Consider the following 25,365-nt stretch of genomic DNA (forward strand, 5'->3'; position numbering starts at 1 on the left):
CCCCGCCGCCTGGGCGCGTGTCGTCACTTCCGCCCGAATTGCCTCCGCCAGCCTGGCGTTACTTCCGCCCCGCCGCCTGGGCGCGCGCCGTCACTTCCGCCCGAACTGCCTCCGCCAGCGCTGTTGCTTCCGCCCCGCCGCCTGGGCGCGCGTCGTCACTTCCGCCCGGCCGCCTCCCGCGCGTTACCATAGTAACGGGCGAACGTAGTCACGGGAGCGGCCGTGACGTCACAGCGGCCCCTTTCCCATCGGGCCTTGGGGCTTCCGCGGGCCCCACTCGGACGCCGGGGCCCCGCCCCCTGAGCGCTACCGGACACGCCTCCCCCGCCGCAAACATGGCGGCCCCGGGGCCCCCCCGCGGCGCCCCCCGGGCCCCGCCGTCCACGCTGGAGGTTCCCCGCGATGTCACCCGGACGCCGCCACCGGGGACAGCGCGGGGGGGGGCGGCCAGGACCCCCCGGGCACCCCCGGTGACGCCCGGAAGCGTCACCCCGCCCGCCGTGGCGGTGACGCCCGGAAGCGCCACCCCGCCCGCCGTGGCGGCGCCGCCCGGAAGTTTCATCCCGGCGGCCCTCGCGGCGGCGCCGGGCGGCCCCTCCCCGGGCGCCCTCTACGGCGCCGCCGTGACGTCACGCGCCCCGCCCGCGCCGGTGACGCCGTCCGGCAGCGTCACCGCCGGCCCCGCCCCCGCGGCCGCGCCGGCCCCGCCCTCCCCGGCGGGGGGGGGCTGGCGCGCGGCGCTGGGGCGGGGCGGCGGCCCGGGGGGGCGGGGCTCACGGTGGGGGCGGCGCTTCTGGGGCTGCTGCTCGGCGGTTTCCTTGGCAACGACCTGCGGCTGTTGGGGCTGCGGCGGCGGCGGCCGCGACTGCGGCTGCGCCTGGTGCGGGGGCTGCTGGTGCGGGCGCCGGGACCAACGGGAGCGGGACCGGACCGGCATTCCCGGCATTCCCGGCATTCCCGGGACCGACATTCCCGCCCTGGGACCCGTGATTCCCGCCCCGGGACCGCCCATTGCCGGGACCAACATTCCCGGGACCGGCATTCCCGGCATTCCCGGCATTCCCGACATTCCCGGGACCGCCCATTCCCATCCCGGGACCGGCATTCCCGGCATTCCCGGCATTCCCGGGACCCGAGACCGCCCATTCCCATCCCGGGACCGCCATTCCCGACATTCCCGGCATTCCCGGGACCGACATTCCCGGGACCGACATTCCCGCCCCGGGACCCGCCATTCCTGGCATTCCCGGGACCGGCATTCCCGGGACCTGCCATTCCCGCCCCGGGACCGCCCATTCCCGGGACCGGCATTCCCGGCATTCCCGGCATTCCCGACATTCCCGGGACCGACATTCCCGGGACCGCCCATTCCCGGGACCGCCATTCCCGGGACCCCGCCATTCCCGGGACCGCCCATTCCCGGGACCGCCATTCCGGCATTCCCGGCATTCCCGGCATTCCGGGACCGACATTCCCGCCCCGGGACCTGCCGATTCCCGCCCCGGGACCGCCCATTCCCGGGACCGGCATCCCCGACATTCCCGGGACCGACATTCCCGCCTGGGACCTGCCGATTCCCGCCCCGGGACCGCCCATTCCCAGGACCATCATTCCCGACATTCCTGGGACCGCCATTCCCGGGACCGACATTCCCGCCCTGGGACCGGCCAATTCCCGCCCCGGGACCGCCCATTCCCGGGACCGGCATTCCCGACATTCCTGGGACCCGCCATTCCCGCCCGGGACCCGTGATTCCCGCCCCGGGACCCGTGATTCCCGCCCCGGGACTGCCCATTCCCAGGACCATCATTCCCGACATTCCCAGGACCGCCATTCCCGGGACCGGCATTCCCGACATTCCCGGGACCGACATTCCCGCCCCTGGACCGCCTATTCCCGCCACGGGACCTGCGATTCCCGGGACCCGGCATTCCCAGGACCCGCGATTCCCGCCCCCCGAGACCGCCCATTCCCGGGACCCTCCATTGCCGCCCCGGGACCCGGCATTCCCAGGACTCGGCATTCCCGGGACCGCCCATTGCCGGGACCCGCGATTCCCATTCTGGGACCCGCCATTCCTGGGACCGTCATTCCCGCCCTGGGACGGCCCATTCCCAGGACCCGCCATTCCTGGGACCCACGATTCCCGCCCCGGGACCCGCCATTCCTGGGACCACCATTCCCGCCATTCCCGGACCCACCATTCCCGCCATTCCCGGGACCGCCATTCCCGCCCCCCGGGACCCGCCATTCCCGGGACCAACATTCCCGGGACCCGCCATTCCCGCCCTGGGACCCGCAATTCCCACCCCGGGATGTGTTGATTCCCACCCCAGGACCTGACATTCCCACCCCGGGACCCCGTGATTCCCGCCCTGGGACTGGCCATTCCCGCCCTGGCGATTCCCACCCCGGGACCCTCAATTCCTGCCCTGGGGCCTGCAATTCCCAATCCGGGACTGGCCATTCCCACCCTGGAACAGCAGGGCCCCTCCCGGACGCCTGGGCCCCTCCCGGACACCTGGGCCCCTCCCGGACGCCTGGGCCCCTTCCCAACAACCTCCTGGGTATCCGGGATCCCCCCCGGACGCCTGGGCCCCTCCCGGACGCCTGGGCCCTTCCCAACAACCTCCTGGGTGTCTGGGATCCCCCCGGACACCTGGGCCCCTCCCGGATGCCTGGGCCCTTCCCAACAACCTCCTGGGTATCCGGGATTCCCCCTGGACACCTGGGCCCCTCCCGGACGCCTGGGCCCCTCCCGGACACCTGGGCCCCTTCCCAACAACCTCCTGGGTATCCGGGATCCCCCCGGACGCCTGGGCCCCTCCCGGACACCTGGGCCCCTCCCGGACACCTGGGCCCCTTCCCAACAACCTCCCGGGTATCCGGGATCCCCCTCCCGGACGCCTGGGCCCCTTCCCAACAACCTCCTGGGTATCCGGGATCCCCCCGGATGCCTGGGCCCCCCCCCCGGACGCCTGGGCCCTTCCCAACAACCTCCTGGGTATCTGGGATCCCCCCCGGACACCTGGGCCCCTCCCGGACACCTGGGCCCCTCCCGGACGCCTGGGCCCCTTCCCAACAACCTCCTGGGTATCCGGGATCCCCCCCCGGACGCCTGGGCCCCTCCAGGACGCCTGGGCCCCTCCCGGACGCCTGGGCCCCTTCCCAACAACCTCCTGGGTATCCAGGATCCCCCCGGACGCCTGGGCCCTTCCCAACAACCTCCTGGGTATCCGGGATCCCCCCGGACACCTGGGCCCTTCCCAACAACCTCCTGGGTATCCGGGATCCCCCCGGACACCTGGGCCCCTCCCGGACGCCTGGGCCCCTTCCCAACAACCTCCTGGGTATCCGGGATCCCCCCGGACGCCTGGGCCCCTCCCGGACGCCTGGGCCCCTTCCCAACAACCTCCTGGGTATCCGGGATCCCCCCGGACGCCTGGGCCCCTCCCGGACGCCTGGGCCCCTTCCCAACAACCTCCTGGGTATCCGGGATCCCCCCGGACGCCTGGGCCCCTCCCGGACACCTGGGCCCCTTCCCAACAACCTCCTGGGTATCCGGGATCCCCCCCGGACGCCTGGGCCCCTTCCCAACAACCTCCTGGGTATCCGGGATCCCCCCGGACGCCTGGGCCCCTCCCGGACACCTGGGCCCCTTCCCAACAACCTCCTGGGTATCCGGGATCCCCCCCGGACGCCTGGGCCCCCCCCGGACGCCTGGGCCCCTCCCGGACACCAGGGCCCCTTCCCAACAACCTCCTGGGTGTCTGGGATCCCCCCGGACGCCTGGGCCCCTCCCGGACACCTGGGCCCCTCCCGGACGCCTGGGCCCCTTCCCAACAACCTCCTGGGTGTCTGGGATCCCCCCCGGACGCCTGGGCCCTTCCCGGACGCCTGGGCCCCTTCCCAACAACTTCCTGGGTTTCTGGGATCCCCCCCGGACGCCTGGGCCCTTCCCGGACGCCTGGGCCCTTCCCAACAACCTCCTGGGTGTCCGGGATCCCCCCGCCCCGGACGCCTGGGCCCCTTCCCAACAACCTCCTGGGTATCCGGGATCCCCCCGGACGCCTGGGCCCCTCCCGGACGCCTGGGCCCCTTCCCAACAACCTCCTGGGTATCCAGGATCCCCCCCGGACACCAGGGCCCTTCCCGGATGCCTGGGCCCTTCCCAACAACCTCCTGGGTATCCGGGATCCCCCCGGACGCCTGGGCCCCTCCCGGACACCTGGGCCCCTTCCCAACAACCTCCTGGGTGTCCGGGATCCCCCCGGACGCCTGGGCCCCTCCCGGACGCCTGGGCCCCTCCCGGACGCCTGGGCCCCTTCCCAACAACCTCCTGGGTGTCTGGGATCCCCCTGGACACCTGGGCCCCTCCCGGACGCCTGGGCCCTTCCCAACAACCTCCTGGGTTTCTGGGATCCCCCCCGGACGCCTGGGCCCCTCCCGGACGCCTGGGCCCCTTCCCAACAACCTCCTGGGTATCTGGGATCCCCCCGGACGCCTGGGCCCCTCCCGGACGCCTGGGCCCCTTCCCAACAACCTCCTGGGTGTCTGGGATCCCCCCCGGACGCCTGGGCCCCTTCCGGACGCCTGGGCCCCTCCCGGACGCCTGGGCCCCTTCCCAACAACCTCCTGGGTGTCTGGGACCCCCCCCGGACGCCTGGGCCCCCCCGGACGCCTGGGCCCCTCCCGGACACCAGGGCCCCTTCCCAACAACCTCCTGGGTTTCTGGGACCCCCCCCGGACGCCTGGGCCCCTCCCGGACGCCTGGGCCCCTCCTCCCCGCAGTTCTCCCATGTGCTGAGTTTCTTCTGGGCTCTGCTGGGCGCCCTGCGCAGCCTCCGGCCCCGGGGGAACATCCTGGGCCACGTGGCCTTGACCTCGCTGGGTACGACCCGGAGGGGACACACACACAGGCGCAGGGGGGTGTTGGGGACAACAGGCGGCCGCGCGGTGACGCCGTCCCCTCCCCGCAGCGCTGAACGCGGCGCTGTGCGTGGGCCGCATCGCCTTCGAGTACGGGACGCTGCAGTTCCGCCCCGAGAGCTACCGCGTGCCGGGGACGCCCTGGTGACGACCGCTGGGGCCCGCGGGGACACCAAGGTGACGACCGCCGGGGCCCGCGGGGACATCCCGGTGACAACACCCAGGGCCCTTGGAGATACCCCGGTGACGACCCCCGGATGCCGGGGACACCCTGGTGACAACCCCCGAGGCCCTTGGGGACACCAAGGTGACGACCCCCGAGGCCCAGGGGGACATCCCGGTGACAACACCCAGGGCCTCGGGGACACCCCGGCAACGACCCCCGGATGCCGGGGACACCCTGGTGACAACCCCCGAGGCCCTCGGGGACACCCGGGTGACAACCCCCGGATGCTGGGGACACCCCGGTGGCGACCCCCAAGGCCCTCGGGGACATCCCGGTGACAACCGCTGGGGCCCGCGGGGACATCCTGGTGACGACCCCCAAGGCGCTCGGGGACACCCTGGTCACAAGCCCCAAGGCCCTCGGGGACACCCAGGTGACAACCCCCGGACGCCTGGGCTCACGGGGACACCCCAGCAACAACCCCCATGGCCCTCGGGGACATCCCGGCGATGACCCCGGAGGCCCTCGGGGACACCCGGGTGACAACCGCTGGGGCCCGCGGGGACATCCCGGTGACGACCCCCAAGGCCCTCGGGGACACCCGGGTGACAACCCCCGGACGCCTGGGCTCATGGGGACACCCCAGCAACAACCCCCAGGGCCCTTGGGGACACCCAGGCGACGACCCCCGAGGCCCTCGGGGACACCCGGGTGACAACTCCCGGTGCCCTCGGGGACACCCCAGCAACGACCCCCGAGGCCCTCGGGGACACCCCGGTGACAACCCCCAGGGTCCTTGGGGACACCCCGGTGACAACCCCCGAACGCCTGGGCTCACGGGGACACCCCAGCAACAACCCTCGGGGACATCCCGGTGACAACCCCCAGGGCCTCGGGGACACCCTGGTGACGACTCCCAGACGCCCGGTGACAACACCCGGGCCCTCGGCGACACCCCACGAACAGTCGGCGACAACCCCCGGACGCCCAGGCCCTTGGTGACACACCGGGAGCCACCGGCAACAACCCCCAGCCCCTCGGTGACGCCCCGGCGACAACCCCCAGACACCCGGGTTCATCGGGACACCCCAACAACAACCCCCAAACACCCGGGTTCATCGGGACACCCCAACAACAACCCCCGGACACGTTGTCACAACAACCTCACCCGGACACCGGGCACTTTATTAAAGAGCCTGCCCGGACGCCGGGGCCCCTTTAAGGACCCCCCTCCCTGCGGACACCTGGGTCCCCTCCTCCCTGTCCCCCAGGGGGTGTCACTGTCCCCAAGGGGGTGTCAATGTCCCCAAGGGGGTGTCACTGTCCCCAAGGAGGAGGGGTGTCCCCAAGGGGGGCTGTCATTGTCCCCAAGGGGGAGGTCCCTGTCCCCATAGGGGGAGGGTCCCCAAAGGGGGGATGTCACTGTCCCCAGGGGAATGTCACTGTCCCCAAGTGGACAATGTCCCCGAGAGAGTGTCACTGCCCCCAAGGGAGGGTGTCACTGTCCCCAAGGGGGTGTCTCCGTCCCCAGGGGGGTGTCACTGCCCCCAAGGAGTGTCACTGTCCCCAAGGGGGTGTCATGGTCCCTGGGGGGGTGTCACTGTCCCCAGGGGGTGTCATCATCCCCAGGGGGGTGTCACCGTCCCAGGTGGTGTCACGGTCCCCAAGGGAGGGTGTCTCTGTCCCCAGGCGGTGTCACCGTCCCCGGGGGTGTCACTGTCCCCAAGGGAGGGTGTCGCTGTCCCCAGGGCTGGTCCCTGTCCCCAAGGGGTGTCACTGTCCCCAAGGGAAGGTGTCACTGTCCCCAGGGGGGTGTCACTGTCCCCAAGGGGGAGGTCCCTGTCCCCATAGGGGGAGGGTCCCCAAAGGGGGGATGTCACTGTCCCCAAGGGAGGGTGTCACCATCCCCAGGTGGTGTCACTGTCCCCAATGGGGTATCCCTGTCCGCAGGGCTGGTCCCTGTCCCCAAGGGAGGGTGTCACTGTCCCCAGGGGGGTGTCACCGTCCCCAGGTGGTGTCACCGTCCCCAGGCGGTGTCACCGTCCCCAGGTGGTGTCATCATCCCCAGGGGGGTGTCACCGTCCCCAGGTGGTGTCACCGTCCCCAGGTGGTTTCACCGTCCCCAGGTGGTGTCACTGTCCCCAAGGGAGGGTGTCACCGTCCCCAGGTGGTGTCACCATCCCCGGGGGTGTCACCGTCCCCAGGTGGTGTCATCATCCCCAGGGGGGTGTCACCGTCCCCAGGGGGGTGTCATCATCCCCAGGCGGTGTCACCGTCCCCAGGTGGTGTCACTGTCCCCGGGGGTGTCACCGTCCCCAGCAGGTGTCACTGTCCCCAAGGGAGGGTGTCACCGTCCCCAGGTGGTGTCACTGTCCCCAGGTGGTGTCACCGTCCCCAGGTGGTGTCACCATCCCCACGGGGGTGTCACCGTCCCCGGGGGTGTCACTGTCCCCAAGGGAGGGTATCACCGTCCCCAGCAGGTGTCACCGTCCCCGGGGGGGTGTCACCGTCCCCAGGTGGTGTCACCGTCCCCAGGTGGTTTCACCGTCCCCAGGGGGGTGTCACCGTCCCCAGGTGGTGTCACCATCCCCAGGGCGGTGTCACCGTCCCCAGGTGGTGTCACTGTCCCCAGGTGGTTTCACCATCCCCAGGGGGGGTGTCACCGTCCCCAGGTGGTGTCACCGTCCCCGGGGGTGTCACCGTCCCCGGGGGTGTCACTGCCCCCAAGGGAGGGTGTCACCGTCCCCAGGTGGTGTCACTGTCCCCAGGTGGTGTCACCGTCCCCAGGAGGGTGTCACTGTCCCCGGTGGTGTCACCGTCCCCGGGGGTGTCACCGTCCCCAGGTGGTGTCACAGTCCCCAGGGGGGTGTCATCATCCCCAGGCGGTGTCACCATCCCCAGGAGGTGTCACCATCCCCAGGTGGTGTCATCATCCCCAGGGGGGTGTCACCGTCCCCGGGGATGTCACAGTCCCCAGGGGGGTGTCACCGTCCCCAGGTGGTGTCACCGTCCCCAGGTGGTGTCACTGTCCCCAAGGGAGGGTGTCACTGTCCCCAGCAGGTGTCACTGTCCCCAGGGGGGTGTCACACTCCCCAGGGGGGTGTCACCGTCCCCAGGTGGTGTCACTGTCCCCAGGTGGTGTCACCGTCCCCGGGGGGGTGTCACTGCCCCCAAGGAGTGTCACTGTCCCCAAGGGGGTGTCATGGTCCCTGGGGGGATGTCACTGTCCCCAAGGGAGGGTGTCACCGTCCCCAGGCGGTGTCACCGTCCCCGGGGGTGTCACAGTCCCCAGGGGGGTGTCACTGTCCCCAAGGGAGGGTGTCACTGTCCCCAAGGGAGGGTGTCACCGTCCCCAGGGGGGTGTCACCGTCCCCAGGCGGTGTCATCATCCCCAGGTGGTGTCACCGTCCCCAAGGGAGGGTGTCACCGTCCCCAGGTGCTGTCACCGTCCCCAGGCGGTGTCACCGTCCCCGGGGGTGTCACTGCCCCACGCGCACGTGCGGGTTGCGCAGGGGGTCGAGCGCCGGGTCCCCCTCGGTGGCCGCCCGGCCCAGTGTCCCCAGCAGCAGCAGCAGGGCCAGCAGGGCCAGCGCCCCCCCCAGCGCCAGCACCCGCGGGGGGGGACGGCGCCAGCGCCACCACCTGGGGGGGGACAACGGGGAGGGGGGGGTCACGGGGCTGCGGAGACCCCAAAACACCCCAAAACACCCCAAAACACCCCCCGAGAGCCCCAAATACCCCCAAATACCCCCCCAAATACCCCCAAAACACCCCCCGAGACCCCCAGAGACCCCCAAATACCCCCCAGAGACCCCCCCAAATACCCCCAAAACACCCCCCAAGACCCCAAATACCCCCAGAGACCCCCAAATACCCCCCAAATATCCCCCAGAGACCCCCCAAATACCCCCAGAGATCCTCAGAGACCCCCAAATACCCCCAGAGACCCCAAATACCCCCAAATACCCCCAGAGACCCCCCAAATACCCCCAAATACCCCAGAGACCCCCAAATACCCTCAAATATCCCCCAGAGACCCCCAAATATCCCCCAGAGACCCCCCAAATACCTCCCAAAGACACCCAAATATCCCCAGAGACCCCCAAATACCCCCAGAGATCCCCAGAGACCCCCAGAGACCCCCAAATACCCCCAGAGACCCCCCAAATACCTCCCAAAGACACCCAAATATCCCCCAGAGACCTCCCAAATACCCCAGAGATCCCCAGAGACCCCCAAATATCCCCCAAAGAACCCCAAATACCCCCCAGAGACCCAATAATACCCCCAAAGACCCCCAAATGCCTCCTAAACACCCCAGAACACCCCAAAACACCCCGAGACCCCCAAATATCCCCCAGAGACCCCCAAATACCCCCAAAACACCCCCCAAGACCCCCAAATACCCCCAAATATCCTCTCGAGATCCCCAAATACCCCCAAAACACCCCCAGAGACCCCCAAATACCCCCCAGGGAGCCCAAATACCCCCCAAAGACCCCCAAATACCTCCCAAATATCCCCCGAGACTCCCCAAATACCCCCCCGAACACCCCCAAATATCCCCCAGAGACCCCCAAATACCCCCAGAGACCCAATAATACCCCCCAAAGACCCCCAAATATCCCCCAGAGACCCCCCAAATACCCCCAGAGACCCCCAAATACCTCCAGAGACCCCCAAACACCCCCAAATATCCCCCAGAGACCCCCAAATACCCCCCAGAGACCCCCCAAATACCCCCCAAATACCCCCAAATGCCTCCTAAACACCCCAGAACACCCCAAAACACCCCCTGAGACCCCCAAATATCCCCCAGAGACCCCCAAATACCCCCCAAATATCCCCCAGAGACACCCCAAATACCCCCAGAGACCCCAAATACCCCCAAAATACCCCCCAAATATCCCCCAGAGACCCCCAAATACCCCCCAAAGACCCCCAAATACCCCGAGACCCCCAAATACCCCCCAAATATCCCAGAGACCCCCAAATACCCCCCAAATATCCCCCAGATAACCCCAAATACCCCAGAGACCCCAAAATACCCCCAGAGACCCCCAAATACCTCCAGAGACCCCCAAATACCCCCCAAATATCCCCCAGAGACCCCCCAAATATCCCCCAAAGACCCCCAAATACCCCGAGACCCCCAAATACCCCCCAAATATCCCCCACAGGCCCCCCAAATACACCCAGAGACCCCCCCAAATACCCCCCAAAGACCCCCAAATACCCCCCAAATACCCCCAGAGACCCCCAAATACCCCCCAAAGACCCCCCAAATACCTCCTAAACACCCTAGAACACCCCAAAATACCCCCAAATACCCCATAACCCTCCCAAAACACCCCAAAATAGCCCCAACCTCCCCCCAAAACACCCCAAATACCACCTAACGCCCCCAAATACAAATACTGTATACATCCCATAATATCCCCCCAGAAACCGCAAAATACCTCCCAAACACCCTAGAACACCCCAAAATACCCCAAAGCAACACCTGGATAACCCAAAATACCCCCAAACACCCCAGAATGCCACCAACACCCCCAAATACCCCCTAAACACCCCCAAACACCCCCTAACCCTGCAAAAATACTCCCTAAACACCCCATAATACCCCCCAGAGACCCCAAAATACCCCCAAACACCCAAAATACACCCCCACGCGTTTTGTCCCACTCACACCCATTTTTTGCCCGTTTTGGCCCCTTTTTGCCGTTTTTCGTGGGGTTTTGCCCGTTTCTGGGCGTTCTTGCCCTTTCCCCCCGTTCCCGCCCGTTTTTGCCCGTTTTCGCCCGTTTCGGCCCCGTTTCCGCTCTCACCGCCGCCGTCGCCGGTACTTGTCCTCGTCCCGGTCGGGAGGGGGGTCCCGGCTCTCGCGCCCCCCCAGGGCTTTCCGGGGGGCGGAGCCTGCGGGGGTGACGTCAGCAGGGGGCGGGCCCCACGCCCCCCCCCCCCGTCCTCCCCCATGTCCCCATCACCCCCCGTGTCCCCCCATGTCCCTGTCACCCCCCGTGCCCCCCTGTCCCATGTCCCTGTCACCCCCCCATGTCCCTGTCACCCCCTGTGTCCCCATGTCCCTGTCACCCCCGTGCCCCCCTGTCCCCATGTCCCTGTCACCCCCCCATGTCCCTGTCACCCTCTGTGCCCCCCGTCCCCATGTCCCTGTCACCCCCCCATGTCCCTGTCACCCCCTGTGCCCCCATGTCCCCATGTCTCTGTCACCTCCCCCATTCCCCCGTGTCCCTGTCACCCCCGTGTCCCATCATGTCCCCCTTCATGTCCCCATGTCCCTGTCACCCCTGTGTCCCCCCATCTCGCCCCATGTCCCCCCTGTGTCCCCATGTCCCCTCCCACGTCCCCATGTCCCCCCTGTGTCCCCATCACCCCCCATGCCCCATGTCCCCTCCCATGTCCCCCCATGCCCCCATCACCCTCCATGTTCCCGTGTCCCCCCCGTGTCGTGTCCCCATATCCCCACATGTCCCTGTGTCCCCGTCACCGCCCGTGTCCCCTCCATGTCCCTGTGTCCCTCCTGTGTCCCCGCCACCCCCCATGTCCCCCCGTGTCCCCGTCACCCACCTTGTCCCCGTGTGTCCTCCCCATGTCCCCATGTCCTCATCGCCCCATGTCCCCCCGTGTCCCCACGTCCCCGTGTCCCCGTCACCGCCTGTGTCACCCCATATCCCCATGTCCCCGTCACCCCCATGTCCCCCCACGTCCCCATGTCCCGTCACCCCCCATGTCCCCATGTCCCCGTCACCCTCCATGTCCCCCCATGTCCCCATCCCCCCATGTCCTCATCACCCCCCATGTCCCGTGTCCCCCATGTCCCCATGTCCCCGTCACCACCTGTCCCCCCCATGTCCCCGTCACCCCCCATGTCCCCCCGTGTCCCCATCCCCCCCATGTCCCCATGTCCCCATTCTCCCCCATGTCCCCAACACCCCCATGTCCCCCATGTCCCTGTCCCCCCCATGTCCCCATCACCCCCATGTCCCCCATGTCCCCGTCACCCCCCATGTCCCCCCATGTCCCTGTCCCCCCCATGTCCCTCATGTCCCCGTCACCCCCCATGTCCCCCCATGTCCCTCATGTCCCCGTCACCCCCCATGTCCCCCCCGTGTCCCCCCTGTCCCCGTCACCCCCCATGTCCCTGTCCCCCCCATGTCCCCATGTCCCCCCCATGTCCCCCCCATGTCCCTCATGTCCCCATCACCCCCCATGTCCCCCATGTCCCCCCATGTCCCCCATGTCCCCCCCGTGTCCCCCATGTCCCCCCATGTCCCCATGTCCCTGTCCCCCCCATGTCCCCCCCATGTCCCCAACACCCCCATGTCCCCCATGTCCCCGTCACCCCCCATGTCCCCCCATGTCCCTGTCCCCCCCATGTCCCTCATGTCCCCGTCACCCCCCATGTCCCCCCATGTCCCTCATGTCCCTGTCACCCCCCATGTCCCCCCGTGTCCCCATGTCCCTGTCCCCCCCATGTCCCCAACACCCCCATGTCCCCCCATTCTCCCCCATGTCCCTGTCCCCCCCATGTCCCCCCATGTCCCCGTCACCCCCCATGTCCCCCCATGTCCCCAATGTCCCCGTCACCCCCCATGTCCCCCCCATGTCCCTCATGTCCCCATTCCCCCCCATGTCCCCAACACCCCCATGTCCCCCATGTCCCCATGTCCCCCATGTCCCCCATGTCCCCATGTCCCCCATGTCCCCCCATGTCCCCATGTCCCCGTCACCCCCCGTGTCCCCAATGTCCCCGTCACCCACCGGGCCGTGCGGGGCTCTCGGCCCCCCCGTGGACGCCGCCGGGGGTGGGGGAGGGGCTCGGGGGGGGCTCCGCAGGGGCCGGGGGGGCTGTGGGGACACGGGGGGGGGGGGGGGGGGTCAGGGAGGGGGGGCCCAGGCGTCCGGGCTCCCCCCCACCCCCCCTGTCCCCAACTCACCCCCAAAGTCACCCCAGGAACCGGCGGCTGCTCCGGGATCCGGATCCGGCGGCGCCTCCGGAGCCTCCAGCTGTAGCGGGGGGGGGTGTTGGGGCACCCATGGGTGCTGGGGGGGGGGGGGGCGGGGGGAGTTGTGGCATCCAGGGGGTGTCAGTGTCACCCGTGGGTGCTGGGGGGTGTCAGTGTCACCCATGGGTGTTGCCGGGGGGCTGGGGGGGGGTGTCAGTGTCAGCCGTGGGTCCCAGGGGGTGTCAGTGTCACCCGTGGGTGCTGGGGGGTGTCAGTGTCACCCATGCGTGTTGGTGGGGTGTCAGTGTCACCCGTGGGTGCTGGGGGGTGTCAGTGTCACCCATGGGTGCCAGGAGGGTGTCTGTGGCACTTGTGGGGTGTCAGTGTCACCCGTGGGTGCTGGCGGGTGTCAGTGTCACCTGTGGGTCCCAGGGGGTGTCAGTGTCACCCGTGGGTGCTGGGGGGTGTCAGTGTCACCCATGCGTGTTGGTGGGGTGTGTCACCCGGGGGTGCTGGGGGGTGTCAGTGTCACCCATGGGTGCCAGGAGGGTGTCTGTAGCACTTGTGGGGTGTCAGTGTCACCCGTGGGTGCTGAGGGGTGTCAGTGTCACCCATGGGTGTTGCCGGGCGCCTGGGGGGGGTGTCAGTGTCAGCCGGGGGTCCCAGGGGGTGTCAGTGTCACCCGTGGGTGCTGGGGGGTGTCAGTGTCACCTGTGGGTCCCAGGGGGTGTCAGCGTCACCCATGGGTGCCAGGGGGGTGTCCGTGGCACTTGTGGGGTGTCAGTGTCACCCATGCGTGTTGGTGGGGTGTCAGTGTCACCCGTGGGTGCTGGGGGGTGTCAGTGTCACCCATGGGTGTTGCTGGGGGCCTGGGGGGGGGGTGTCAGTGTCAGCCGTGAGTCCCAGGGGGTGTCACTGTCACCCGTGGGTGCTGGGGGGTGTCAGTGTCACCTGTGGGTCCCAGGGGGTGTCAGTGTCACTCGTGGGTGCTGGGTGTCACCTGTGGGTGCTGGGGGGTGTCAGTGTCACCTGTGGGTCCCAGGGGGTGTCAGCGTCACCCATGGGTGCCAGGGGGGTGTCCGTGGCACTTGTGGGGTGTCAGCGTCACCCATGGGTGCTGGGAGGGGGCATCAGCGTCACCCGTGGGGTGTCAGTGTCACGCGCGGGTGCTGGGTGCTGTCAGTGCCACCCATGTGTCCTGGGGGGTGTGGGTGGGTGTCAGTATCACCCGTGGGTCCCAGGGGATGTGTCACCCGTGGGTCCTGGGGGGCTGTCAGCGTCACCCGTGGGTCCCAGGCGGTGTCAGTGTCACCCATGGGCGCCGGGGGTCACTCACCAGCGGCAGCCCCAGCCCGTCCCGCGCCCAGGGCTCCGCGTGGGGGTGTCAGGGGGTATCAGTGGGTGTTGGGGTGTATCGGGGTGTGTTCGGGTGTATCGGGGGTGTCACGGTCACTCACCAGCGGCAGCCCCAGCCCGTCCCGCGCCCAGGGCTCCGCGTGGGGGTGTTGGAGGTGTTAGGGGTATGGGGGGGTGTCAGAGGGTGTTGGGGGTGTCAGGGGGTATCGGGGGGTGTTGGGGTGTATCGGGTGTATCGGGGGTGTCACCGTCACTCACCAGCGGCAGCCCCAGCCCGTCCCGCGCCCGGGGCTCCAGGTGGGGGTGTCAGGAGGTGTCAGGGGGTATCGGAGGGTATCAGGGGGTGTTGGGGTGTATCGGGTGTATCGGGGGTGTCACCGTCACTCACCAGCGGCAGCCCCAGCCCGTCCCGCGCCCAGGCCTCCGGGTGCGGGTGTTGGAGGTGTCAGGGGGTGTTGGAGGTGTCAGGGGGTGTTGGGGGTTGTCAGGGCGTATCGGGTGTATCGGGGGTGTCACCGTCACTCACCAGCGGCAGCCCCAGCCCGTCCCGCGCCCAGGGTTCCGCGTGGGGGTGTCAGTGGGTGTTGGGGTGTATCAGGGGTGTTGGGGGTTGTCAGGGGGTGTTGGGGCTGTCAGGGGGTATTGGGGGTGTTGGGGTGTATCGGGGGTGTATCGGGTGTATCGGGGGTGTCACCGTCACTCACCAGCGGCAGCCCCAGCCCGTCCCGCGCCCAGGGCTCCGCGTGGGGGTGTTGGAGGTGTCAGTGGGTGTTGGGGTGTATCGGGGGTGTTGGGGTGTATCGGGGGTGTCACCGTCACTCACCAGCGGCAGCCCCAGCCCGTCCCGCGCCCAGGCCTCCGGGTGGGGGTGTTGGAGGTGTCAGGGGTATGGAGGGGTATCAGGGGGTGTTGGGGGTGTCAGGGGGTATCGGGGGGTGTTGGGGTGTATCGGGTGTATCCGGGGTGTCACCGTCACTCACCAGTGGCAGCCCCAGCCCGTCCCGCGCCCAGGGCTCCGCGTGGGGGTGTTGGGGGTGTTAGGGGGTATCAGTGGGTGTTGGGGTGTATGGGGGTGTTGGAGGTGTCAGGCGGTATCAGGGGGTTGTCAGGGTGTATCGGGTGTATCGGGGGTGTCACCGTCACTCACCAGCGGCAGCCCCAGCCCGTCCCGCGCCCAGGGCTCCGCGTGGAGGTGTTGGGGGTGTCAGGGGGTGTTGGGGCTGTCAGGGGGTATCGGGGGGTGTTGGGGTGTATCGGGGGTATCGGGTGTATCGGGGGTGTCACCGTCACTCACCAGCGGCAGCCCCAGCCCGTCCCGCGCCCAGGGCTCCGCGTGGGGGTGTTGGGGCTGTCAGGGGGTATCCGGGTGTGTTTGGGTGTATCGGGGGTGTCACCGTCACTCACCAGCGGCAGCCCCAGCCCGTCCCGCGCCCAGGGCTCCGCGTGGGGGTGTTGGGGGTGTCAGGGGGTGTTGGGGGTGTCAGGGGGTGTTGGGGCTGTCAGGGGGTTGTCAGGGTGTATCGGGTGTATCGGGGGTGTCACCGTCACTCACCAGCGGCAGCCCCAGCCCGTCCCACGCCCAGGCCTCCGGGTGGGGCTGTCAGGGGGTATCAGTGGGTGTTGGGGTGTATCGGGGGGTGTTGGGGGTGTCAGTGGGTGTTGGGGTGTATCGGGTGTATCGGGGGTGTCACCGTCACTCACCAGCGGCAGCCCCAGCCCGTCCCACGCCCAGGGCTCCGCGTGGGGGTGTTGGAGGTGTCAGGGGGTTGTCAGGGTGTATCGGGGGTGTCACCGTCACTCACCAGTGGCAGCCCCAGCCCGTCCCGCGCCCAGGGCTCCGTGTGGGGGTGTTGGAGGTGTCAGGGGGTATCGGGGTGTATCGGGTGTATCGGGGGTGTCACCGTCACTCACCAGCGGCAGCCCCAGCCCGTCCCGCGCCCAGGGCTCCGCGTGGGGGTGTTGGGGGTATCAGTGGGTGTTGGGGTGTATCGGGGTGTGTTGGGGTGTATCGGGGGTGTCACCGTCACTCACCAGCGGCAGCCCCAGCCCGTCCCGCACCCAGGGCTCCGCGTGGGGGTGTTGGAGGTGTCAGGGGGTATCAGTGGGTGTTGGGGTGTATCAGGGGTGTTGGGGTGTATCGGGGGTGTCACTGTCACTCACCAGCGGCAGCCCCGGCCCGTCCCGCGCCCAGGGCTCCGGGTGGGGGTGTTGGGGGTGTTAGGGGTATGGGGGGGTGTCAGGGGGTGTTGGGGCTGTCAGGGGGTTGTCAGGGTGTATCGGGTGTATCGGGGGTGTCACCGTCACTCACCAGCGGCAGCCCCAGCCCGTCCCGCGCCCAGGGCTCCGCGTGGGGATGTCAGGGGGTGTTGGGGGTGTCAGGGGGTGTTGGGGGTTATCGGGCGGTGTCAGGGGGTATCGGGGGGTGTTGGGGTGTATCAGGGGTGTTTGGGTGTATCGGGGGTGTCACCGTCACTCACCAGCGGCAGCCCCAGCCCGTCCCGCGCCCAGGGCTCCGCGTGGGGGTGTTGGAGGTGTCAGGGGGTATCAGTGGGTGCTGGGGTGTATCAGGAGTGTTGGGGTGTATCAGGGGTGTTGGGGTGTATCGGGGGTGTCACCGTCACTCACCAGCGGCAGCCCCAGCCCGTCCCGCGCCCAGGGCTCCGGGTGGGGGTGTTGGAGGTGTCAGGGCGTGTTGGAGGTGTCAGGGGGTTGTCAGGGTGTATCGGGTATATCCGGGGTGTCACCGTCACTCACCAGCGGCAGCCCCGGCCCGTCCTGCGCCCAGGGCTCCGCGTGAGGGTGTTGGGGCTGTCAGGGGGTATCAGTGGGTGTTAGGGTGTATCAGGGGGTGTTGGGGGTATCGGGGGTGTCACCGTCACTCACCAGCGGCAGCCCCAGCCCGTCCCGTGCCCAGGGCTCCGCGTGGGGGTGTTGGGGGTGTCAGGGGGTGTTGGAGGTGTCAGGGGGTATCGGGGTGTGTTTGGGTGTATCGGGGGTGTCACCGTCACTCACCAGCGGCAGCCCCAGCCCGTCCCGCGCCCAGGGCTCCGCGTGGGGGTGTCAGGGGGTATCAGTGGGTGTTGGGGTGTATCGGGGGTGTATCGGGTGTATCGGGGGTGTCACCGTCACTCACCAGCGGCAGCCCCAGCCCGTCCCGCGCCCAGGGCTCCGCGTGGGGGTGTTGGAGGTGTCAGGGGGTATCGGGGTGTATCGGGGGTGTCACCGTCACTCACCAGCGGCAGCCCCAGCCCGTCCCGCGCCCAGGGCTCCGCGTGGGGGTGTTGGGGGTGTCAGGGCGTGTTGGAGGTGTCAGGGGGTATCAGTGGGTGTTGGGGTGTATCAAGGGTGTTGGGGTGTATCGGGGTGTGTTTGGGTGTATCGGGGTGTCACCGTCACTCACCAGCGGCAGCCCCAGCCCGTCCTGCGCCCAGGGCTCCGGGTGGGGGTGTCAGTGGGTGTTGGGGTGTATCAGGGGTGTTGGGGGTTGTCAGGGGGTGTTGGAGGTGTCAGGGGGTTGTCAGGGTGTATCGGGTGTATCGGGGGTGTCACCGTCACTCACCAGCGGCAGCCCCAGCCCGTCCCGCGCCCGGGGCTCCGCGTGGGGGTGTCAGGGGGTGTCAGTGGGTGTTGGGGTGTATCGGGGGTGTTGGGGTGTATCGGGGGTGTCACCGTCACTCACCAGCGGCAGCCCCAGCCCGTCCCGCGTCCAGGGCTCCGCGTGGGGGTGTCAGGGGGTGTTGGGGTGTCAGGGGGGTGTTAGGAGGTGTTGGGGGATATCGGAGGGTGTCAGGGGGTGTTGGGGGTGTCAGGAAGTGTCGGGGGTATGGGGGGGTGTCAGGGGGTGTTGGGGTGTATCGGGTGTATCGGGGGTGTCACCGTCACTCACCAGCGGCAGCCCCAGCCCGTCCCGCGCTCAGGGCTCCGGGTGGGGGTGTTGGGGGTGTCAGGGGGTGTTGGGGCTGTCAGGGGGTATCGGGGGGTGTTGGGGTGTATCGGGGGTATCGGGTGTATCGGGGGTGTCACCGTCACTCACCAGCGGCAGCCCCAGCCCGTCCCGCGCCCAGGGCTCCGGGTGCGGGTGTTGGAGGTGTCAGGGGGTGTTGGAGGTGTCAGGGGGTGTTGGGGGTTGTCGGGGTGTATCGGGTGTATCGGGGGTGTCACCGTCACTCACCAGCGGCAGCCCCAGCCCGTCCCGCGCCCAGGGCTCCGCGTGGGGGTGTTGGAGGTGTCAGGGGGTGTTGGGGTATATCGGGGCTGTTGGGGTGTATCGGGTGTATCGGGGGTGTCACCGTCACTCACCAGCGGCAGCCCCAGCCCGTCCCGCGCCCAGGGCTCCGCGTGGGGGTGTTGGAGGTGTCAGGGGGTATCAGTGGGTGCTGGGGTGTATCAGGAGTGTTGGGGTGTATCAGGGGTGTTGGGGTGTATCGGGGTGTGTTCGGGTGTATCCGGGGTGTCACCGTCACTCACCAGTGGCAGCCCCAGCCCGTCCCGCGCCCAGGCCTCCGGCTCCAGGCGCTTCCGCAGGGCGCTCGCCAGGGGGCCCTGCAGGTTGGGGGGCGGGAAGAGGGGCCCCCCGCACGCTGGGCACCGGAAGCCCCCGGGCGCCGTGCGGGGGGGCAGCGCCCGGGCCCGCCCCGCCAGGCAGCTCCAATGGAAAACGTCTGCGGGGGGGGTCACCGTGAGGACCCCCCCGGCCCCACGGATCCCTCCATGGCGGTTTCAAGCTCCCCCGCCGCCTTAAAGGCGGTTTCAAGCCCCCCCCCCGCAATGGTTTCCAGCCTCTGTGGTGGTTTCAAACCCCCCATGGCAGTTTCTCACCCCCTCCATGACGGTTTCAAGCTCCCCCGCCACCTTAAAGGCGGTTTCAAGCCCCCCCCCCCCCGTGGTTTCCAGCCTCTGTGGTGGTTTCAAACCTCCCCAATGGCAGTTTCGAGCCCCCCACTCCTATAACAGTGTCCCATTACCCCTCTCCAGGACCATTTTACACCCCTCTCCCTGATGCTTTTGACCCCCTGGCTGTTTCTTACCCCCCCATGACAGTTTCTCGCCCCCCTCCATGGCGGTTTCAAGCTCCCCCGCCACCTTAAAGGCGGTTTCAAGCCCCCCCCCCGCAATGGTTTCCAGCCTCTGTGGTGGTTTCAAACCCCCCCATGGCAGTTTCAAGCCCCCTCCATGGCGGTTTCCAGCTCCCCCACTGCCTTAAAGGCAGTTTCAAGGCACCCCGCCCATGGTTTCCGCCTCTGTAGTGGTTTCAACCCCCCTACATGGCAGTTTCTCACCCCCTCCATGGCGGTTTCAAGCTCCCCCACTGCCTTAAAGGCAGTTTCAAGGCACCCCGCCCATGGTTTCCGCCTCTGTAGTGGTTTCAACCCCCCTACATGGCAGTTTCTCACCCCCTCCATGGCGGTTTCAAGCTCCCCCACTGCCTTAAAGGCGGTTTCAAGGCCCCCCCCCAATGGTTTCCAGCCTCTGTGGTGGTTTCACACCCCCCCATGGCAGTTTCGAGCTCCCTCCATGGCGGTTTCAAGCTCCCCCACCACCTTAAAGGCGGTTTCAAGGCCCCCCCCCCCCAGTGGTTTCCAGCCTCTGCGGTGATTTCAAACCTCCCCAATGGCAGTTTCGAGCCCCCCACTCCTATAACAGTGTCCCATTACCCCTCTCCAGGACCATTTTACACCCCTCTCCCTGGTGCTTTTGACCCCCTGGCTGTTTCTTACCCCCCCATGACAGTTTCTCACCCCCCCTCCATGGCGGTTTCAAGCTCCCCCGCCGCCTGAAAGGCGGTTTCAAGGCTCCCCCCGCCCATGGTTTCCGCCTCTGTGGTGGTTTCAAACCCCCCATGGCAGTTTCGAGCCCCCTCCATGGCGGTTTCAAGCTCCCCCGCCACCTTAAAGGCGGTTTCAAGGCCCCCCCGCAATGGTTTCCGCCTCTGTGGTGGTTTCAACCCCCCCCCATGGCCGTTTCTCACCCCCCCCCATGGTGGTTTCAAGCTCCCCCACTGCCTTAAAGGCGGTTTCAAGGCCCCCCCCCCCATGGTTTCCAGCCTCTGTGGTGGTTTCAAACCCCCCCATGGCAGTTTCGAGCCCCCTCCATGGCGGTTTCAAGCTCCCCCGCCGCCTTAAAGGCAGTTTCAAGCCCCTCCCCGCAATGGTTTCCAGCCTCTGTGGTGGTTTCAACCCCCCTCCAAGGCAGTTTCAAGCCCCCTCCATGGCGGTTTCAAGCTCCCCCACTGCCTTAAAGGCGGTTTCAAGGCCCCCCACAATAGTTTCCAGGTGGTTTCAACCCCCCTCCATGGCAGTTTCGAGCCCCCCACTCCTATAATAGTGTCCCATTACCCCTCCCTCCACCCCCGGGGCCGTTTTACCCCCCTCTCCCCAGGGCTTTTGACCCCCTGGCTGTTTCTTACCCCCCCATGACAGTTTCTCACCCCCCTCCATGGCGGTTTCAAGCTCCCCCACTGCCTTAAAGGCGGTTTCAAGGCTCCCCCCGCAATGGTTTCCAGGTTCTGTGGTGGTTTCTTACCCCCCCATGGCAGTTTCAAGCCCCCTCCATGGCGGTTTCAAGCTCCCCCACTGCCTTAAAGGCGGTTTCAAGGCCCCCCCCCCCCCATGGTTTCCAGCCTCTGTGGTGGTTTCAAACCTCCCCAATGGCAGTTTCGAGCCCCCCACTCCTATAACAGTGTCCCATTACCCCTCTCCAGGGCCGTTTTACACCCCTCTCCCCGGTGCTTTTGACCCCCTGGCAGTTTCTTACCCCCCATGGCAGTTTCTCAGCCCCCCATGGCGGTTTCTTACCCCCTCCATGCTGGTTTCTTGCCCCCCCAGCGGTTTCTCATCCTCCCCCCAATGGTGGTTTCTTGCCCCCCCCCCCCCCATGGGGGTTTCTTGCCCTCCCATGGCCATTCCTTGCCCCCCGCAATGGCAGTTTCATGACCCCCCGCGATTTCTTGCCCCTCATGGCAGTTTCTCGCCCCCCCCCCCCCGGCAGTTTCACCTCCCCCCATGGCGGTTTCTCGCCCCCCCCCCCCCCACCATGGCGGTTTCTACCCCCCCCATGGTGGTTTCTGTCCCCCCCATGGCAGTTTCTCGCCTCCCATGGCGGTTTCACCCCCTTCGCGGCAGTTTCCCGCCCGCCATGGCAGTTTCTCTCCCCCCTCGACGGCGGTTTCTACCCCCCCCCCCCCATGGCGGTTTCTCGCCCCCCCCCCCCATGGCAGTTTCTCGCCCCCCCATGGCGGTTTCTGCTCCCCCCCCCATGGCAGTTTCTCGCCCCCCCATGGCGGTTTCTCTTCCCCCCCTCCCCATGGCAGTTTCTACCCCCCCCATGGCAGTTTCTCGCCCCCCCCCGGCAGTTTCACCTCCCCTCATGGCGGTTTCTCGCCCCCCTCGACGGTGGTTTCGATCCCCCCCATGGCAGTTTCTCGCCCCCCATGGCAGTTTCTACCCCCCCTATGGCAGTTTCTACCCCCCCTATGGCAGTTTCTACCCCCCCCATGGCAGTTTCTCGCCCCCCATGGCAGTTTCTCGCCCCCCATGGCAGTTTCTACCCCCCCTATGGCGGTTTCTACCCCCCCCATGGCAGTTTCTACCCCCCCCATGGCAGTTTCTACCCCCCCCACGGCGGTTTCTCGCCCCCCTCGGCGGCGGTTTCGCCCCCCGCACCGTAGCAGACCAGGCGCACGGTGTCCCCGCTGCTCAGGGCGCTCCCGCACAGGCGGCAGTTGGGGCTGTAGTCGCTGTCCTGCAGCCACCGCAGGTACGACTGTACCACGCACTGCGGGGGGGGGGGGACAGGGGGTCACCGCGTGGCCCCCCGGCTGTGTCCCCAAGACCCCCCATCCCCTGTCACCCCCTGGGATACCCCCCATGTGTCCCCAACACCCCCATCCCCTGTCACCCCCACCCCCCCCCCAGGATACCCCCCACATCCCTGTGTCCCCCCCCCCGTTGTCCTCCCCATGTCGCCCCCCGTGTCCCCTCAATGTCCCCCCCCACGTCACCCCCCATGTCCCCGCAATGTCCCCAATGTCCCCACAGTGTCACCGCCCTGTCCCCACTGTACCCCCTCGTGTCCACCCCATGTCCCCGCCACATCCTCCCCATGTCCCCCCCGTGTCCCCCACCACGTCACCCTTCCATGTCCCTTCCCATGTCACCCCCTCCATGTCCCCACAATGTCCCCCGTGTCCCCACGGTGTCCCCGCTGTACCCCCATATCCCCCCCATGTCCCCACCATATCCTCCCCATGTCCCCCCCATGTCCCCACAATGTCCCCCATGTCCCCACAGTGTCACCGCTGTACCCTCATATCCCCCCCATGTCCCCCCCATGTCCCCACAATGTCCCTCGTGTCCCCACAGTGTCACCGCTGTGCCCCCCCCATGTCCCCACGTCACCCCCCACGCCCCCTCCCATGTCCCCCCTTGTGTCCCCACCGTGTCCGTGTCCCCCCCCAACGTGACCCCCCCGCGTCCCCTCCCATGCTGCCCCCCCGTGTCCCCCCCGTGTCCCCCCATGTCACCCCGTGTCCCCCCATGTCTCCATGTCCACCCCGTGTCCCCCTCATGTCCCCCCCGTGTCCCTCACCGTGTCCCCCACATGTCCCCCACTGTGTCCCCCCGTCCCCACCCGTGTCCCCCCCGTCCCCTCACCGTGTCCCCCCATGTCCCCCCCGTGTCCCCATGTCCCCCCCCGTGTCCCCCCCCGTGTCCCACTGTGTCCCCCCGTGTCCCCCCCCGTGTCCCCTCCATGTCCCACCCGTGTCCCCCCCTGTGTCCCCCCCCATGTCGCCGTGTCTCCCCCATGTCCCCCCCCGTGTCCCCCCCCATGTCCCTGCCGTGTCCCCCCATGTCTCCATGTCCCCGCCGTGTCCCCTCCCATGTCCCCCCCGTGTCCCCCCGTCCCCCCCCATGTACCCCCATGTCCCCTCATGTCTCCATGTCCCCCCCATGTCCCCGCCGTGTCCCTCCCGCTCCCCCCCATGTCCCCCCCCGTGTCCCCCCGTGTCCCCCCCGTCCCCTCACCGTGTCCCCCTCATGTCCCCCCCATGTCCCCCCATGTCTCCCTCCCCGTCCCCTCCCCATGTCCCCCCCGTCCCCCCCGTCCCCCGCCCGTACCCGCGGGTGCCCGCTGACCAGGCAGCTCTCGCACACGTTGACCCGGTGCTCGAAGCAGAACAGGGTGGTCACCCGCCGCTTGGGGCACTTGCACAGCCCCATGGCGGCCTCCGCGGGGACCGGCCTGCAAACGGGCCCAGGCGTCCGGGGCGGGGGCGGCAAAGAAACCCCCCCCGTTCCGCCCCACCGGGAGCCGCTCAAAGGGGGCCCCGGCGTCCGAGCCCCGCCCCCCCCCAACCTCTTGGGGGGGCCCCGGCGTCCGAGCTCCCCCCCCCCACCTCTTGGGGGGGCCCCGGCGTCCGGGGGGGGCCCCGCGGGCGCCCCCGGGTTCCTATGGAGACGCGCTGCCCCGCTGGCACCGACGGCTCTTCCGGCTCCGTCGCGCGGCGACGCCGTCACTTCCGCCCTTCCCTCGCGGACGCCCCGCCGCGTCTTCCGCCACGCCTAAGATGGCGCCGCGCGGCGGGACGCGCGCGCCCGCCCCCCCCCGCCGTCACTTCCGCCCTTCCCTCGCGGAAGCCCCGCCGCGTCTTCCGCCACGCCTAAGATGGCGCCGCGCGGCGGGACGTGCCCCGCCCCCGGCGTCACTTCCGCGACGTCACTTCCGCGCGCGCGGGCGGTTTGAACGCGGCGATGGCGGCGAGCGGAGCCGCGGGTGAGGGGGGACCGGGAGGGGGCGGGGCCTGCGGGGGGCGGGGCCTGCGGGGGGGGTCCGGGGGGGGCGGGGCCTGGGGGGGATTTGGGGTCCGGGGGGGGGGTCACAGCCCCCCCTGACCCCCCCCTCCCCGCTCCCCCCCCCAGCCCGGCCCAGATCCGGACCCGGATCCGCCCGGAAGACGGTGAGAGGGGAGGGGGGGGGACCGGGGGACACGGGGGGACATGAGGGAGACACGGGGGGACATTGGGGACACGGGGGACATGGGGGACACGGGGGGATATGGGGGGGACACAGGGGGACATGGGGGACATTGAGGGACACGGGGGGACATGGGATATGGAGGGACATGGGGGGACATGGGGGACATGGAGGGATATGGGGGGACATGGGGGGACATGGGGGGACGTGAGGGATCGGGGCACATGGGATATGGGGGGACATGGGGACATGGGGGGACGGGGGGGACAGGGGGACATTGAGGGACACGGGGGGACATGGGATATGGAGGGACATGGGGGGACATGGGGGACACGGAGGGGACATGGAGGGACACAGGGACACAGGGGGACATGGAGGGACATGAGGACATGGAGGGACAAGGGGACATGCGGGATGGGGGGGCATGAGGGGACATGGGAGACATGGAGGGATATGGGGGGACGGGGGGACATGGGGGGACATGGGGTGACAGGGGGACATGGAGGGACATTGAGGGACACGGGGGGACATGGGATATGGAGGGACATGGGGGGACATGGGGGACATGGAGGGATATGAGGGGACATGGGGGGACGTGAGGGATCGGGGCACATGGGATATGGGGGGACATGGGGACATGGGGGACACGGAGGGGACATGGAGGGACACAGGGACACAGGGGGACATGGAGGGACAAGGGGACATGCGGGATGGGGGGACATGAGGGGACATGGGAGACATGGAGGGATATGGGGTGACAGGGGGACATGGAGGGACATTGAGGGACACGGGGGGACATGAGGACATGGGGGGATATGGGGACATGGGGGACATGGGATATGGAGGGACATGGTGGGACATGAGGGGACATGGGGGGATATGGGGGGACATGGGGATACATAGGGGACACGGAGGGGACATGGAGGGACACAGGGGTCATGGAGGGACATTGAGAGACACGGGGGGACATGAGGA

At 68.5% G+C, this 25,365-nt stretch overlaps 1 protein-coding gene and 1 pseudogene across 1 annotated transcript; one reads left to right on the forward strand and one right to left on the reverse strand.

Annotated features, from left to right (window-relative positions):
* The first annotated feature begins 335 nt into the window (after window positions 1-335).
* LOC148595265 (uncharacterized) lies at window positions 336-3,157 on the forward strand (annotated as a pseudogene).
* Window positions 3,158-8,574: 5,417 nt separating this feature from the next.
* Window positions 8,575-23,636, reverse strand: ZFPL1 (zinc finger protein like 1). Its single transcript, XM_088521685.1, has 5 exons — window positions 23,535-23,636; window positions 22,080-22,191; window positions 18,886-19,079; window positions 10,924-11,033; window positions 8,575-8,737 (listed from the first exon to the last, which is right to left on the reverse strand). The coding sequence occupies exons 1-5, from the start codon at window positions 23,634-23,636 to the stop codon at window positions 8,575-8,577; spliced, it is 681 nt and encodes a 226-aa protein (XP_088377811.1).
* Between the last annotated feature and the right edge of the window lie 1,729 nt (window positions 23,637-25,365).

This window comes from Tinamus guttatus, unplaced genomic scaffold (genome assembly GCF_059628265.1).
Source record: "Tinamus guttatus ecotype Peru unplaced genomic scaffold, ASM5962826v1 Tinamus_guttatus_pri_ptg000126l, whole genome shotgun sequence".
NCBI lineage: Eukaryota > Metazoa > Chordata > Aves > Tinamiformes > Tinamidae > Tinamus > Tinamus guttatus.

Coding starts and splice junctions, on each gene's coding strand:
- ZFPL1 (XM_088521685.1), bottom strand. CDS start 23,636: ATGGGGCTGTGCAAGTGCCCCAAGCGGCGGGTGACCACCCTGTTCTGC. Junction 11,034..18,885: donor ACGGGCTGGGGCTGCCACTG/GTGAGTGACGGT, acceptor TGGGGCCCGCCC/CCTGCTGACGTCACCCCCGC. Junction 8,738..10,923: donor AAGTACCGGCGACGGCGGCG/GTGAGAGCGGAA, acceptor GTCCCCCCCCAG/GTGGTGGCGCTGGCGCCGTC.